Below are 18,067 nucleotides of genomic sequence, written 5' to 3'. Positions count from 1 at the left end.
GGGGTCATGATAGAAGAAGGTTTGAGGTCGGACAAGATCTTGAACTATTCGGCACTTAAGGCCACAACCCAGGCTATTCAAAGCGGCACGGGAGGTGCGCTGAGAAGAAAGAAAGAAGAGGTTGCCATGATCGAGGTAGGCAGTTGGTCCCGGGCTGGCAGGCCGCATTACAACCAACCCAGGCCTCACAGGTCAAACTACCCATACAACCCACCACAAAATTTCTATCCACCTCGAGAACCACATTGTTCCGTACACCAAGCCCAGGTATACACTCAGCCTCCGGTTCGCCCACAATGGCGCGCACCGGCTCCCCAGAACATATATGCACCACCACAAAACACCTACCCTCTGCCAAGGGCATATAGAAACCCTTCAGGGGCAGGCTTCCGGTGAAATCCAGATGCTAGGAATGACAGGTTGCAGAAGCAAAGAACCTTCACAGAGCTGGGAGAAACCTACACCGCTTTGTTCCACAAGCTGCGGCAATTGGGTTTGGTTAGTCCTGTCCACACTCGGGAACCAAATCCCCCACCTCAGAATGTAGATCGATCAATCAGTTGTGAATACTGTTCATGGATGCTCGGGCACGATACCGAGAAGTGCTGGAAGTTAAGACATGCCATACAGGATCTTATTGACACCAATAAGATCGAGGTCCAGACACCAGAGGCTCATAACATCAACCAAAACCCACTGCCAGCGCACCACGAAACTCACATGATTGAGTTGGTGTGTGAGGGAGGAGAATTAAGAAAACCCTCACAAACAGTGATGATGATCCAAGCCGCCCCGAAAGAAGTCTTAACCAGTGGAGGAACAAGTGTACAGTCGCAGGGAGAAGGCGTCAAGCCGGTAGTGATATTGGGGAAGAGCCCGTCTATCATAGCAAGCAAACCCGAGCCAAGCAAGTTGGTAATACCAGGGATCCTGCCCACACCGGCAGTCGTGTTGAAAGGGGTATGTAGAGAATGAGTGACCATAAAGCCTGTGGTCCAACTGCCAATGATTGACAGCAGGGCGGTGCCTTGGAAATATGAAAAGGCAGTGGTGACGTACCAAGGAAAACAGGTGGAAGAAGTCAGTTGTGAAGCGCAAGGGCTGACTCGATCAGGTCGATGTTTTGCTCCGGTGGAGCTAAGAAAAACAAACCCAGTGGCAACCAAGAAGCCAGTATCCGAAGAAGAGGCTGAAGAATTTCTGAGGAAGATGAAAGTACATGACTATTCTGTGGTCGAACAGCTGAGAAAAACACCGGCCCAGATCTCACTGTTGTCGTTGCTGATCCATTCTGAGGAGCATCGTCGGGCCCTGTTGAAGATATTGAACGAGGCTCATGTACCCAGTGAGATTTCTGTAAACCACCTGGAAACCATTGCCAGCAAGATCTTCGAGGTGAACAGGGTAACATTCTCAGATGATGACCTTCCGGTGGAAGGTACAGAGCATAACAAAGCTCTATACCTAGCTGTCAAATGTGAAGACTCGGTGGTAACTCGAGTATTGGTGGATAACGGCTCAAGCGCCAATATTTGTCCATTATCCACCCTGGACCAATTAAAATTCGACCGTGGAAGAATCCGGGAGAATAGCATCTATGTCCGGGGGTTTGACGGAAACGGAACAGCCACTGTGGGGGATGTTGTACTTGAACTGACCATTGGTCCGGTCCTGTTTACCATGGAATTCCAGGTATTGGACGCTACGGTATCTTACAACTTGCTGTTAGGACGACCCTGGATTCATGCAGCTAAAGCGGTGCCTTCCACCCTACATCAAACAGTGAAGTTCGAGTGGGAAAGACAAGAGGTCGTACTGCACGGCGAGGATACAACATGCACCATGAGCGGAACCATTGTGCCTTTCATAGAGACCACTGATGACAAGGGCCCCTGGGTCTACCAGATTCTCGATACAGGGTCAGCCAACAAAATTTCTGAAGGAGAAATCATCCCGCACCCTAGGGTAGCTGCCGCAACGGTCATGATGGTCTCGGAGATGCTGGGTAACGGATTTGTACCGGGAAAAGGCCTGGGAGTTGAACTTCAAGGGATAGTCGAACCTGTTTCCCTTCCTAAGAATCTGGAAACCTTCGGGTTGGGGTTCAAACCAACCGCAGCAGACAGGAAGGAGGCGCGAAGAATGAAGAAGAGGGTCTGGTTTCTGCCTGAACCAGTGTCACGCCTCTCAAGGTCTTTTGTTAAAGCAAGTGCCAAGGGGTCAGCGATCCCAAAGATTCGAGGACCTTTGATCGGTATAAATGAAGACCTGAATCAGAGTTTTGAGAGGCTATTCACAGATGTCAGTATGGTGGAAGCTGGAGAAGGTTCCAGCAGAGCAGAGATACAATTTGTGGGGCCTGAGGCCAAGACCAACAATTGGACGGTTACTCCTCTTCCTGTCCGAGGGGAGTCTTGGTAGTAGGCTTTGATTATTGTTTTGTTTGTTCGTTTGTTTGATCGGATTATTCAAGGGTGTAATCCCAATTTTACTTTCGTTTTGTAAAAGTGTGAACCCTTTTTATCCCGCAAATTTAATGAAGTTCTTTTCTTTTGTCCCATTTTAATTCCTTGTTTTGTTCTTTTTCTTTCTGAACAGTTCTCTTTTTACTGGTCCTAATGACATGGCATGCACAGCGGATCTTCGACCTAGTCTAATAAATCAATCTGAAACCGACTCAATGATGCAAAAGGTCGTTTGTGATGATGAATCTGAATGTGACGAAGGTGAAGCCTTCGAAGAAATAAACAGAGAACTGTGCCAATTTGAAGAGAAACCCAAGCCTAACCTAAATGACACCGAGGCTGTGAATTTAGGAGACGCTGATGACGTCCAAGAGACCAAAATTAGTATCCACATTGAGCCGAATGTCAGAGCAGAATTGATCAAAACTCTCAGGGAATTCAAAGATGTTTTTGCATGGTCATATGATGATATGCCTGGATTAAGCACCAATTTAGTGGTTCACAAATTACCCACTGACCCGGCGTACCCTCCGATCAAGCAAAAACTAAGGAAATTTAAAACAGAAATGAGTGTAAAGATCAAAGAAGAAGTGATCAAGCAGTTGCAATCGAAGGTCATTCGGGTCACTCGGTATCCCGAGTGGTTGGCCAATGTGGTACCAGTCCCAAAGAAGGATGGAAAAATCAGGGTGTGCGTCGACTACCGCAACCTCAACAAAGCAAGTCCCAAGGACAATTTTCCGCTACCCAACATTCATATCCTGATCGATAATTGCGCTGGGCGCGAGATCGGATCCTTTGTGGATTGCTATGCGGGTTATCATCAGATCCTAATGGACGAAGAGGATGCTGAGAAGACAGCGTTTATTACGCCATGGGGAACCTACTGCTATCGGGTAATGCCGTTCGGGTTGAAGAACGCCGGGGCGACATACATGCTAGCAATGACTGCTGTGTTTCATGACATGATACACAAAGAAATAGAGGTATACGTCGATGACGTGATCATCAAATCTTGGCGTCAGGAGGACCATGTAGCAGACCTGAGGAGATTTTTCCAAAGACTCCGCAGGTATGATATCAAGCTTAACCCGGCCAAATGCGCATTCGGGGTTCCATCAGGAAAGTTGCTAGGATTCATCGTCAGTCGACGGGGGATTGAGTTAGACCCATCCAAAATTGAATCCATCCGAGATTTGCCACCGCCAAAGAGCAAAACAGAGGTAATGAGTTTGCTGGGTAGACTCAATTACATCAGCAGGTTCATCGCTCAACTCACAACAACTTGTGAGCCCATATTTCGGCTGCTGAGAAAGGATGCTGCGGTGGGTTGGACGGCAGAGTGTCAGGAGGCTTTCGACCAAATCAAAGGGTATCTGTCTAATCCACCCGTATTGGTCCCACCTAAGCCCGGGAAACCTCTAATCCTTTACCTGACGGTCTTGGAAAATTCATTTGGTTGTGTACTGGGGCAACATGACGACACAGGAAGGAAGGAGCAGGTCATCTACTATCTTAGCAAGAAATTCACAGTGCATGAGGTCAAGTACACTCAACTCGAGAAAACGTGCTGCGCCCTAACTTGGGTAGCTCAGAAGTTGAAGCACTACCTGTCTTCATATACTACTTATCTCATATCCCGCTTGGACCCATTAAAGTACATCTTTCAGAAACCTATGCCCACGGGAAGGTTGGCAAAGTGGCAAATTCTACTCACAGAATTTGATATTATCAACGTGACGAGGACGGCCATGAAAGCCCAGGCACTGGCAGACCATTTGGCAGAGAATCCCGTTGATGAAAAATACGAGCCCTTAAGAACGTATTTTCCTGACGAAGAGGTGATGCATACGACTGATTTGGAATTACCTGTGGAACCGGGTTGGAAGCTTTTCTTCGATGGAGCTGCAAATGCAAAAGGGGTTGGAATAGGAGCAGTACTCATTTCTGAAACAGGACGGCATTATCCTGTTACGGCTCAACTACGCTTCTATTGCACCAACAATATGGCCGAGTATGAGGCTTGCATTCTGGGTCTGCGCTTGGCTGCTGACATGGATGTCCAAGACGTCTTGGTCTTGGGAGACTCGGACCTCTTGGTACATCAAATTCAGGGTGAATGGGAAACACGAGATCTAAAGCTCATACCATACCGACAATGCTTGCATGATCTGAGCAAGCAATTTTGATCGGTAAAGTTCAAACACATCCCTAGAGTTCACAACGAGGTTGCGGACGCTTTGGCCACCTTAGCATCAATGCTGCACCATCCTGACAAAATGTATGTGGATCCTCTACACATCCAGGTCCGTGATCAGCACGCCTACTGCAATGCCATAGAAGAAGAAGCAGATGGCGAACCCTGGTTTCATGATATCAAGGAATACCTCAGAATGGGGATATATCCAGAACATGCCTCTGGAGACCAAAAAAGAGCCCTTCGGCGTTTGTCGAATGGTTTCTTCCTCAGTGGAGGAGTATTGTACAAAAGAACCCCGGATTTGGGATTGTTGAGATGCATGGATGCCGGTCAAGCAACGACGGTTATGGAAGAGGTACATGCGGGAGTTTGCGGACCGCACATGAGCGGATATGTATTGGCAAGAAAGATCCTTCGAACAGGTTGTTATTGGCTCACCATGGAACACGACTGTATCACTTTTGTGAGGAAATGCCATCAGTGCCAGATACATGGAGATTTGATTCATTCTCCACCAACAGAGTTACATGCGATGTCAGCACCTTGGCCGTTTGTGGCATGGGGCATGGATGTCATTGGGCCCATCGAGCCAGCAGCGTCCAACGGTCATAGGTTCATCCTAGTGACCATTGATTACTTCACCAAATGGGTTGAGGCTAAAACCTTCAAATCGGTAACCAAGAAGGCAGTGGTGGACTTTGTTCACTCCCATATCATCTGCAGATTTGGGATCCCAAAAGTGATCATTACGGATAACGGTGCGAATCTTAATAGCAGCCTGATGAAAGAGGTATGCCAACAATTCAAGATTACACACCGCAATTCCACCCCATATCGTCCCAAGGAGAATGGAGCAGTCGAAGCAGCCAATAAGAATATCAAGAAGATAATGCGAAAAATGGTGGAAGGATCCAGACGATGGCACGAGAGATTACCCTTTGCTTTGTTGGGTTACCGCACTACGGTCCGAACTTCCATAGGCACAACTCCTTATTTGTTGGTGTATGGAACTGAGGCCGTGATACCAGCGGAGGTCAAAATTCCGTCCCTCCGAATTGTCGCTGAAGCCGGAATTGATGATGATGAATGGATCAAAGCTCGCTTGGAACAGTTGAGCCTGATAGATGAGAAAAGATTGGCAGCAGTGTGCCATGGTCAGCTGTACCAGAAGAGAATGGCAAGAGCGTATAATAAGAAGGTGCGCCCTAGGAAATTTGAAGTAGGGCAGCAGGTATTAAAGAAGATCCTCCCACATCAGGTCGAGGCAAAAGGCAAATTCGCCCCAAATTGGCAAGGGCCTTATATCGTGACCAGAATATTGTCCAACGGTGCTTTGTGTTTGACAGATGTCGAAGGTAGATGCGTCGACATGGCTATCAATTCAGATGCAGTCAAGAGATATTATGCGTAACTTCTTCAATTATGGCAATTTTTGGTTTATTTGTTTGTATTTGGCATTTGTTGAATAATGAGATGACGGAGGCAATTCTTTCTTCTATCCAAACACTTTTAACCCTCGCTTCCCCCTTTGAGCCTTAAGCAATTTTCTAATGGGAAAGATATGAAAAAAGAAAAGAAAAGAAAAAGAAAAGAAAAGAAAAGAAAAAGACATGAAAAAATGAAAAGAAGGAAAAGAAAAAGGAAGAAGATAAAATCACAAATAACAAAACCGTGGGAACTACGTTTGACCTGATTCCTCAAAGAGGATACGTAGGCGCCTCACGGCTCGGTCATAGTATGCATCATAGTGGATATACGATGCATAATGTACATAGTGTGCGTAATAGGCACAGCGTGCGTAACACACATAGCGCAACATAAGTATAAATAATAAATTCCCCAAGCAAGAAAACTGGGGCAGAGGTTATGTTTTTAAGTTCCAACAAAGGTTTGATTCCAAAAGTTGTAGCACATCACCCATCAAATTATCTTCAATTTTATAGCCTTTCTTTAACCCCACACCAAAACCAACATCAACGTCCAAAAGACCTCCCGATCGATGTTCAAGAGATGTCGAGTCAGGCGAATAAGACCGAGAATAATACACCAATCCCCAGCAAAGAAGAGGATCGTAAGACTGGGAACGAATTGATAGTCAAAGGAATCTCCAGAAGAGAGGGTCGTATCTACAACGCCCCGATTCCTCGAAAGAAATAAAATGAGAGAGTCTCATCGGTGAAAACCTTCGCAGGCACCGAGAGGCGATGTAAGATGAGGGATATGAAATGAGAGAGTCTTATTGGTGAAAACCTTCACAGGCACCATAAGGCGCCGGGAGATGAGAGAAAAGAGAGAGTCTCATTAGTGAAAACCCCTCGAAGGGCACTATGAGGCGACGAGACAGATCAGCAAAGCTACCACATTCGAAACGAAATGAACACTCTTTTATCATCCCCAGCAAGTCAAACCATCGGGCAAATCAATTGATACAAATAGACTGGGTCAGAATCTATGGTGCACGCCATGATCACGAGGACCAGTTGTGTCCTCCAGATAAGTTCTTTTGATTGTCTCCTCCCACAAAATATTGGTTCAGAAAGATTTTCTCCTTTCCATATCTTTATTTCTTTTCCTAAAATGTGTCTTTAAAGGATTTTTCAAAGCTTACTACCAGAAACCGAAGGGGAATTCATCCAATGCAGGATAATACAAACAGTCTTAAAGGCCGGCCCCAAGCAATGCAGGGATTGTGCTCGGAAATGTTGGAAGAAGTATGCTCCAAAAGGGAGTGGTTTCGGGAGTTAGAAGCAGACTCCCACATCATGTGTTTAAAGAGAAAGCAGAGAAGGGGATAAATTGAAAACCAATCCCAAGCAGGCTAGAGACCCCCAACAGGCAACTTTGCCCGCCAACCAATTATGGGGACAAAGAGCAAGAAAAGGGGAAGAAAGGAAGATGATCCGCCAGAAAGGCACCCTCTACCACCACGATAAAAACTAATTAAATCCTTCTGTCTGCTGCAGGAAAACAAAGGATTGATGAGGACAGCGAGATGCAACGCCAAGGAAGTCACCAAAACCGGGGCAGAAAATTTTCTGCCGATTGTCGAAAATTTTCTCGGAAGAACGGGGAAGCAATTTTAATACATTTAAGTTCTAGGTCGCCCACCAGTATAATGCGGGAATACTTTTAAGTTCTAGGTCGCCCACCAGTATAATGCGGGAATACTTTTAAGTTCTAGGTCGCCCACCAGTATAATGCGGGAATACTTTTAAATTCTAGGTCGCCCACCAGTATAATGCGGGAATACTTTTAAGTTCTAGGTCGCCCACCAGTATAATGCGGGAATACTTTTAAGTTCTAGGTCGCCCACCAGTATAATGCGGGAATACTTTTAAGTTCTAGGTCGCCCACCAGTATAATGCGGGAATACTTTTAAGTTCTAGGTCGCCCACCAGTATAATGCGGGAATACTTTTAAGTTCTAGGTCGCCCACCAGTATAATGCGGGAATACTTTTAAGTTCTAGGTCGCCCACCAGTATAATGCGGGAATACTTTTAAGTTCTAGGTCGCCCACCAGTATAATGCGGGAATACTTTTAAGTTCTAGGTCGCCCACCAGTATAATGCGGGAATACTTTTAAGTTCTAGGTTGCCCACCAGTATAATGCGGGAATACTTTTAAGTTCTAGGTCGCCCACCAGTATAATGCGGGAATACTTTTAAGTTCTAGGTCGCCCACCAGTATAATGCGGGAATACTTTTAAGTTCTAGGTCGCCCACCAGTATAATGCGGGAATACTTTTAAGTTCTAGGTCGCCCACCAGTATAATGCGGGAATACTTTTAAGTTCTAGGTCGCCCACCAGTATAATGCGGGAATACTTTTAAGTTCTAGGTCGCCCACCAGTATAATGCGGGAATACTTTTAAGTTCTAGGTCGCCCACCAGTATAATGCGGGAATACATTTAAGTTCTAGGTCGCCCACCAGTATAATGCGGGAATACTTTTAAGTTCTAGGTCGCCCACCAGTATAATGCGGGAATACTTTTAAGTTCTAGGTCGCCCACCAGTATAATGCAGGAATACTTTTAAGTTCTAGGTCGCCCACCAGTATAATGCGGGAATACTTTTAAGTTCTAGGTCGCCCACCAGTATAATGCGGGAATACATTTAAGTTCTAGGTCGCCCACCAGTATAATGCGGGAATACTTTTAAGTTCTAGGTCGCCCACCAGTATAATGCGGGAATACTTTTAAGTTCTAGGTCGCCCACCAGTATAATGCAGGAATACATTTAAGTTCTAGGTCGCCCACCAGTATAATGCGGGAATACATTTAAGTTCTAGGTCGCCCACCAGTATAATGCGGGAATACATTTAAGTTCTAGGTCGCCCACCAGTATAATGCGGGAATACTCTTTAGCTCTAGATTTTGGAATCAGTCACCCCACCTGAAGACGGAAGGGTACAACAGAGAGCCCCAAACGGGAAACAATAAAATCCCCAGCACCAAGAAGCAGACAACTGCAGAGGCAAGTATGCAATTCAAAAGGAAAAAGGAACGCATCTCAAAAGAAGCAGTTTGGGAACGTTGTAACATGCCCAGTATGACGATGCTGATGAAGAAACATACCACTGAAGAAACCATTGGAAGATTTAAAGAAGAAAGCCATGTCCCCAGCGGATCAAGCAAAGTAATGTAAACTAGCATTCAAACGTCAGCAAAGGACCAGCATCATCTCCCAAAGTCACAAGATAAAGGCATCGGAGGAAAGTGTTAGCCGACAAGAAAGCAAAGCAACAAGAACAAGTTGAAGATGGATAAGATTTCAGGATCCTCAATTTAGCTTAGCTTCTTGTTTTCCTTTTAGAGCAATGTAATAGGGAGATTGGTTGAGCAGTAGCATCCTACAGCAGTATACAACAGCGCACAACAGCAGCACGCAATACAGTCACACGGTAGTCCCAGCTACCAAAATTTCCCGAACTACATTGACCTGATTCCTGTTTCAGCCCAGGATATGTAGGAAACCTCTGAAGCAAAAGTTCGGTCAAATCTCTTTCAAAAAATGCTTCACACAGAGTATTCGGACGGGCAAAAATCGCTCGCTTATCTTTGCGCGAAAACCCTTCGTGTCTTCGTGCAAAGAGGGGCAGCTGTAAGCACGTGATTTTTGCTTTACGAGCAATCGTTCCAAAAGAAAATTCAAAATATATATGTGTGCGTCGTCCGTTTTAGGTTATGATTTAACTTACTTAAACATTTTTATTTTTATGATAATTATGTTGAAGTGCTATATTGTTATTTGTTTTAATTTCATTGGTTTTATTAGTTATTTTTATTTTTATTTTTCTTTAAATTGGAAAACAAAAGAAAGTTGAAATCGGTTGGGCCCAAAATAAATGAAACAAAAACAGGCCCAAACCAGCACTCAGCCCAGTCCAGACTAGGCCTGCCCAGGCACCTCCTGAAACGACGTCGTTTCAGGCAAATCAATCTGAGCCGTCCGTCCCAGCCGATCTAACGGTTCAGGACCTCTTTCAGCGACCCAGGTTCAAACCCGACCCAAATAACCAGCCTGACCCAACCCCTCACTTAAACCAAACGACCCCGTTTAACTACCAAACGACCCCGTCTCATTTCTCAGCATCAGATCCAAGCCGTTGAGATCATCTGATCTAACGGCTCAGATCCAATCCCATAGACCATATATAAACCTTCTCTTACACCCACGCCCCCTATACCAACACCCCACCCCTTCGTCCCCAAGCTCAAAGCCGGACCTCCCATTAGAAACCCTAGCCGCCCCCGTCTCCCTCGCCATTAAAGCCGGCGGCATGGACGCCGGTGGCCACCTCCTGAACACCCTAAGACCCCCTCACTCTCCTGAATATGGATCTGTTACTCCCTAGACTCGAATCACTTTCCTTCGACTCGAATCTTCATTTGAAGATTTGAGTCGAACCTGGACCTATACCAAACTACCCCATCTTCATACCAGACACTCCCCTGACCTTCCTCGTGACCAAACCAAGCTTGGTTTGGTCCGAATCTACCCACAACTCCTAAAAATCAAGATCTGAAAATCCAGAACTTGAAACACATGCACCTGGGGAACCCGGCCAGTTTTGACAAGGGTTTGAGGTCTAATAGACCTTAATCAAGGTGTTCTCATGTGAGAACACCCTGATTAAAGTTTGTTCGGCCTCAAGGGTTCGAAGTTGAATCAGAATTTGGGTCATTTTTGATTTCAAACCTTTTTGGTAAGTTTTTCTTTCTTTTGTTTTAGTTCTAATTAAGTTGTCAGCATGTTCTGTTGTGTTTGTTTGTTATGTTGTTATTTTTATTTCGGATTTCTTCCATCTCTGTTAAAGGCCTTTTATTTGGTCGATTGTCTTCTGTTTGTTCTGAATACACTCTGTGATAAACATGATCGTCAGTTAGATTAGTCGTCAAATGAACTAATTCATATAGGCCCAGTAATTTAACAAAAGTTGTCTGATACCCCTTAGGTACCTGAACGTATTGTTTATGCGAGCGACTGATTATTACCTGCTATAATTAGTATAGTCGACTCGATAAATGTCGTCGATTAGTTTTTATAACTAATGAATCGAATGAGCTAATAATGTCGCATGACTAATGAGCCTGTATTGTGATTTGAATGTTGGGCATTACCCAAGAATGGTAGTTTGTAACTACATTGTAAACAATTAAAGGCCAGGTTGGGGCAGTTCTGAAATCGAATGTTCAAAGCCCAAAGTGCCCTGATGCTGCAATAGGCAGGGCAGTAATAATCCAGGGTTAACAAGGGCATTCTGGGGTGTTGAAAAAGACAGAAAAGATTAGTATAAATGGGCTAACAAGTAGGGTACTAATTTAGGATTAAACTAATACCAATGGGGAACAAGACACAAGGGTATGAGGCTTAAATTGAATAATAAAATGATGTCCATAACTCCTGATTAAACAAAACCAGGCGTGGGGAACAAAAGGGGCTGGCACCAAAGATGCTTAGGCATGGGCTTTAAAGAGTATGGGCAGGCTACAAGTTGCAGATGAGGGGCAGCCTGGCTGCACTGAGTCATTTGGCTTATAAATAGGCCATTTGAGAACTGAAAAAAGGGCTGGAATTTTTAGTCTTAAGGCTGGTTTTTAGTCTTCAGAAAAGAAAAAAAAACAAAGTGGAAATTTTAGTCTTAAGGCTAGAGTTTGGAGTCTTAGGCTGGACATTTTTAGTCTGCAGAGAAAAAAAAAACAAGAAGCATAGAGTCTCAGAGTATTGTAACCAAATACTATCTGAAAATTACATAAGAGTTTAGGTTGGTTTAGCTGCTTTGGCCAATTGCTGCTGGTTGCCTGTTCGAGCTGTTTTTGGTTGTTGAATTGCTGGGGTGTTACATTGAATACTCTGCTGTCTCTGCTGGTTCATTACTCTGTTTTTCTGGGTTCGTTGTCTGTTGCTCGACTATTCGGGAGCTTCATCATTTTTGGTTGATATTGTTGCTGTGTTGTTGCTGTGTATCTGCTGTTGCTGTGTTTACTGCATACTGCCCAGCTGATCATCCCTTTCTTCTTTGTCCTCTATACCAGGTACACAACCAATGCACTGTCAAGAAATGTAATTGAAAATGAGCATGAATACAAATGAAAGATTTTGAAGGATGTCTCTTTACACATAGATTGTTACATTAAATATTCATGCAATGTGTAATAGTTTTACATTTTGTTCTGGGTACTAGAGATAGTCTTCATGCCTATAAATGTCAATGTATGGTAGTTGAATGCTAGAATGTGCATATAGGCTGGTGATGAGAGTATGCCCCAGGCAGTAGTTTGTATCTCATATTTAGTTCAAAGGTGTAGTATAAGCCTGTAATATATGCCAAGCATGAAATTCGTACACTAAATAAGTTCTTTCCTTTCCAATAAATTGCTATACATAACTCTTAAAACCATGTTTTAAGATCAGGAACACAAATTCAGGGCCTCAACCTCACAACGGTCGAGTCCAGGCCAAAATAGGCCAAGCCGGCCTGTTTCGAACAAGCGGTGGCCAAGGTCTGGCCAATCACGCTTGGGATGGATTTGGGCCCGTGATTATTTGTTCGGACGGCCTCGTTTCTGATTTTAGGCATTTCTGAATGTTGTTACAGATAACTTGCAAGCATGTAATTAATTAGGACTATCCACTGTTTGCAATTGATAAGGACAAACGCGATAAGAAACGTAGTTGCTATAGGATATCCTTTAAAATAAGAACGAGATGAGCCTTGATGAAAATAAACAAAACGTGCAGATGCGGGGCCCTTGTTAAATGTATATTAGTGAAGCATTTAGTTTCCAGGACGGGTTGTTTAGCAAATCTCACAACCTTCCTAAAATAACAATACGTTAGAATCTTTAGGATGCGCCTTAATAAATCTTACCTTCGTAAACTCGGGTGCACATTGATGTGACCCAAATCCAAATCTCAACGGAATCGAAATATGTTTCTAATCACGGGTACATTGATTGTGACGTGGTTCGAGATGCGTGTCCATGACGTTGCAAATTCATTTTTAAAAAATAAGAATGAGATGAGCCTCGCCAAATAAAATACAAATTGCGGGGCCCTCAGTAAATATTTGCTTTAAAAATTATTTGGACTTCGGTATGGACCGTTTAGTAAAATTTCACGGTCTTACCCCAAAATAAATACGCTAGTCGCTTTAGGCGCGCCTTTAATAACTTAATTTCCTTAAACTCGGGTGCACATTGATGTGACCCAAATCCAAATCTCAACGGAGTCAAAGTGTGTCGACGACCACGGGTACATTGATTGTAACGCGGTTCGAGATACATTTTCACGACGTTGCAAGTCCTGCAAAAATAACAGTGAATGATAAAAGCGGTTAAAAGATAAAAGTGGCACATAATTTCATACTTGTATAAAATCAGATAATCAAGCCGAATATAACAATTGAGCGACCGTGCTAGAACCACGGAACTCGGGAATGCCTAACACCTTCTCCCGGGTTAACAGAATTCCTTATCCGGATTTCTGATACGCAGACCATAATATAGAGTCATTCTTTTCCTCGATTCGGGATTAAAAATTGGTGACTTGGGACACCCTAAACCTCAGAAGTGGAGACTCTGAAATAATTAAATAAATCCCGTTTCGATTGTCACTTAATTGGAAAAAACTCCCCCTGCGCCCCTCGGGCGCGGAAAAAGGAGGTGTGACAGGTACTACTGACATTGAACCTAAGACCAAGTTAGGTGGTCCTTAGATGGCACAAAATGATGGCAAGTAGTGTAAAAGTAAGCGTAGAAGCCGGCATACTCACCTTTTTCATAGGTAGAAAGTGGACGCAATACATCTATTTCGTTACCCATAGCAGAAGGCAGAGGATGATTCTTAGACGTATTAAAAGCTACATCAAAGAGTAAGCATAGAGGAAGTTAACTATTTAAAATGAGAGATAACGCTGTGAGACAAGGTGAAAGCGATTATGTATGGAGAATCGTATGTTCTAACCTAGATGCAGAATGTAAGAAGTGTTCGTAGAGCATTCAGGTGGATCCATTATTCCAGTCAAGCGATCCACAGTTATTTTCTCAGGAGGTGTGTGTGTCTTTGACTCTTGTTATTTAAGTCGACGTTGTAGCAGCAACTTCTGCTTTTTCTCTGCTGACATGGCTTTGTATTTTTCACGTCGGTTGACATTCCTATCCGTTTCTAACAGCGGGCGTTTGTTTTTTTGTGTATGATCCATCAGAACCGAAGTACCTACTCTTAAATGATACTGCGCAAACTGTCATAGCCTTTTAACATTGTATTAATTTTTATCACCGACATGGATATCACACGACAGGAAGTGACAAAATTGAGGCGATCTTTGACCAGATATAGTTACCCCAAGGAATAAAATATGGGAGGCGATTCATAATGTCATGGTATGTTTTCAAAAAAAAAAGTACGCTTTGACTATTAGTTTTTGCATAAGTGACATTGGAATCAGCTGAATACCTCTGAGTTTTCTGATCAATTTTTGTACCTATAGGGAGAACAATTACGATAATTTTTTAGGTTTTTTTCTTCGTATTATAACATCCTCTCAAAGGTACTTTTCCAAAGGTAAAGCTTCGCTAACTAAGCGGCAAAATCTAACCAAAACCTTACCCGAAGTGAAATAAAAGAAAATGGACACCGTGAGACGACACCATAAATGAAAAGGCGAATATGTCAAGCCAAACTTTTTGTTACGCATATAAATCAGCTAACAAACAAAAAATAAACAAAATAATTGTACAAAAGAAAATGGTGGACAACAACAACTACGAAAATAAGATACTTGGTTACCTTACAGTGCTGAACTTTTTCTGCAAGTGTGTTAGTTGTACTGAACGTAAGAGAAACGTCAACAATTCTACAAAAATAAAAAACAATTTCAGTCATTGTCAACATACAGAACATGTTGGGCATCAAAAATACTCTTAGAAATAATTCTGTACGGAAATTGTAGCGTCACTGTCTCAAATGTAATGGTACACTTTAATTAGGAAAAATATCCTGAAAACAAATATTATTTGCAGTATTTCTCACAAGTTGAATCGAGGTATCTATTCCCAAACATGCATAGGCAAATCAGAAAAAATATTGACATGCATGTAGAAGATTCAACAAGAAACAATCCAAAAGAACAGGAAATCTAATATACCCAAGGAATGGTGATTGCCAAAGAAAGTGATGAAACAAAAGAAAGGTTGCAGAAGAAATTAAACTCACCGAAACAAATATTCCATTACTTTATGATGTGGACTGATTGACCGATCAAAGTAACATGTAATTCACCAATTTTCATTGAAGAACCTTTCAGGATTTAAAAAAGAGAATTTCTTACAGACTTTGGCAACAGTGTATTATCGAAGCAAACATTAAAAATAATTATGGTTCACTTCATCTCCGTAGGGTGGAAGCAATTTGTTTCCCCTTTCTCTCCTTTATTTGTTTGTGTTCTAATAGATAATAAGCACTAAATATATCATTCTGGCACATTAACGAACACATAAAATAGGCTGACTTGTCTGACAAAATAAAGAATTTTTCCTAAATTTATTATCTCAGTTGATTTATATTCATTCTCTCAAATACAATGCTTTCTTCTTACGCTTGGAGAACTCATGATGCACTAATTTACTTTAAATTCTTTCCCTCTCTACGTTAGAAAGGCTATCAGTACTTCGTATGACTCTTCTAAGATACAATGATGCAAAAAAACCAAATGTAATTACATACCCCCACCCAGTATCCTCGTAATATAGATCACAAAGGCTAAATTTCCGTTGTTTATTCAGTAGATCAAAATTTAACAGGTCGACAGCAGACTTTCTCCAGGAACATGCCTGGAATCTTGGAGCCATTCAGTTGGAGATAAGTTATTTTTCATTTTCTTCTAACACATCATATAATACAACACCCAGGTAAAAGTACCACGGTAAAATAATATGATTTTTCCAGCAAGATTTTGGTACTGTACCTTGGTAACTGATAAGGAAAAATAACTGAATTAAATCATTGTTCCAAGCAAAAATCATTCACCAAATGTTCTGAAGGAAAAATTACAAAATTTTAACAACTCATTTATCTGCATCCATCCGTAAATTTTATGCCATGTTTGGTGCCAACCACTTATCTCTACATTTCTAATACTTATTCAAGTAAATTTAACATGAAAAGAAAGATGCAAGTTACAAAGTCTTGTTACATATTTCCATATCACTTCATGTATTATAGCCTAATTATGCTAACACAACAACAACGCCTTGGAAATTTGCACAGGCATGAATAGACTTACAAAGCATACCCAACATCCATCTTTATGTCCCTTCCACAGCCCAACAAAAAGGCTGGTCGCTCATCGTAGACTGCAATTTAACCCAAGTGAAAACAAGGAGGGTGGGGATACAAGCTACCAGTCACATGGTAAATAAGAATTTACTAAAATATTCTTTTAAACATTATTCCCAGATTTCCCAACAATTATTTATGGTCTAATTGGTGGGCCTTTTGTTTTAATCTTAAAGGGTATACATTATAGTGACAACAACTTGAATAGGTATCTTAGTATGAATATTGTTATCTTTTTCAAGTACAAGGATACAGAGAGAGAGAGAGGGGGGCAAATAATGCGAGAAGCACCAGAACGACCAGTTGTGTGACTAGCTTTAAGTGAATACAAATCTCCACAAGTTTATTGATTAAAGAAGAAATTACAGCTCCTTTCTTTGAACATGGTCATAGGGGGAAAAGGCTACAACAGATGAAGGTCGCAACTAATAACTCTTGAGTAACATACTGCAGTACACAGAAATCTAAAGGAGGAGACAGAGAAGGAAACAAGAAGTACTCACTTGTTTCACCTAGCAAGCAGAGACACCAAAAGGAACAGAGTAGGAAGCCATGAACCAAAAAAGAGGAAAAGAAAACCCAAACAGAACAGAAGGTATTGCAGATTTTATTGGCAGTCACCCCTAATCGGATATCCATCCAAAAGCAGGCGTTACTTATCTGGAAGAACAACTGACAGCAGCAGAAGCAAGAACCGATTCGTCTTCCACGTCGATAGAGGACGAGAAAGCGCGTATTGAAGAGAGTGCGAAGGGAAAAGGCGCTGCAGAAAGTACAAAGTGAGTAGAGTGACAAAAATACCCCTGCTTCTGGATAAAAAATAGGGAGCTAATTGTAAATCAGGAAGCAGGACGACGAACAGCCCTAAGTCTCGCTTCTAAATAGTAGTAATTACTAGATAGTTAGTGCCCGTGCATATGCCGGACAAAAGAGCATTAACTCAATAGTACACAACAGACCTATAGGTGGATCCAGGATTTAAATCTTATAGGTTCAATTTTTAAAGTTTTTAGTATTGAAGCCATTATATATGGGTTCATATTTACTATTTTTGTAATTTTAATGAATTTTTACAAGTAAAATTTTACTCCGCGTCAAAAGTTAGGGTTTAGTTGAACCCGGTGATACTACACGACATCCTCACTGTTAATAGATGCAACAATAGTTGCACAAGAGAAGCATTCCTGACCTAGATGTGCAGAGTAACTACAGCAAAAAGAGGAAGCAAAGAAATAGCAAGACAAAAATATACTCAATGAAGACATGGAGGATCAGTTAACTACAATATTGCATCAGAAAAGTAGGTACTCCATCAATACCATTAACCAGCAGGATAATTCAAAGAGAATAGATAAGAAAATAGCAACATTATACCACAACCTACTTAAGAATAGAAATCATGCGATTGTATGTAATTCTTTTACACCATTTACGTACTAAAGAAGAATTCTTCAACAACCTTCGTTAAAGTTATGAACTATACAGAATACCACCAGCTCCACCCTAGAAGAAAAACTACCTCTATATTTGGTATTGCATTCAATGCTTCATACCACAGAAAAGT

The 18,067-nt window shown here is 42.2% G+C and overlaps 1 protein-coding gene across 18 annotated transcripts in view; it reads right to left on the bottom strand.

The window, feature by feature from the left end:
• Nucleotides 1-17,393, bottom strand: part of LOC107789466 (uncharacterized) — a 40,450-nt gene extending 23,057 nt beyond the window's left edge. For 2 of the 18 annotated variants that reach the window (XR_012707939.1, XR_012707942.1), the window contains exons 1-2: nt 17,007-17,319; nt 14,956-15,022 (exon numbers count right to left, since the gene is read on the bottom strand). Coding sequence is in view for 4 of the 18 variants with exons in the window: in XM_075250044.1 (XP_075106145.1) it covers nt 12,170-12,216; nt 13,295-13,470; nt 14,956-15,022; nt 17,007-17,142 (426 nt within the window). In the remaining 14 variants the exon portion in view is untranslated. The other 16 variants (XR_012707932.1, XM_075250047.1, XR_012707933.1 and 13 more) reach the window with 16 other exon arrangements.
• Between the last annotated feature and the right edge of the window lie 674 nt (nt 17,394-18,067).

Source organism: Nicotiana tabacum, chromosome 3, assembly GCF_000715075.1.
Source record: "Nicotiana tabacum cultivar K326 chromosome 3, ASM71507v2, whole genome shotgun sequence".
Classification (NCBI taxonomy): Eukaryota; Viridiplantae; Streptophyta; class Magnoliopsida; order Solanales; family Solanaceae; genus Nicotiana; species Nicotiana tabacum.
The sequence above is the reverse complement of the archived record's forward strand: the minus strand, read 5'-3'. Positions and strand labels throughout refer to the sequence as shown.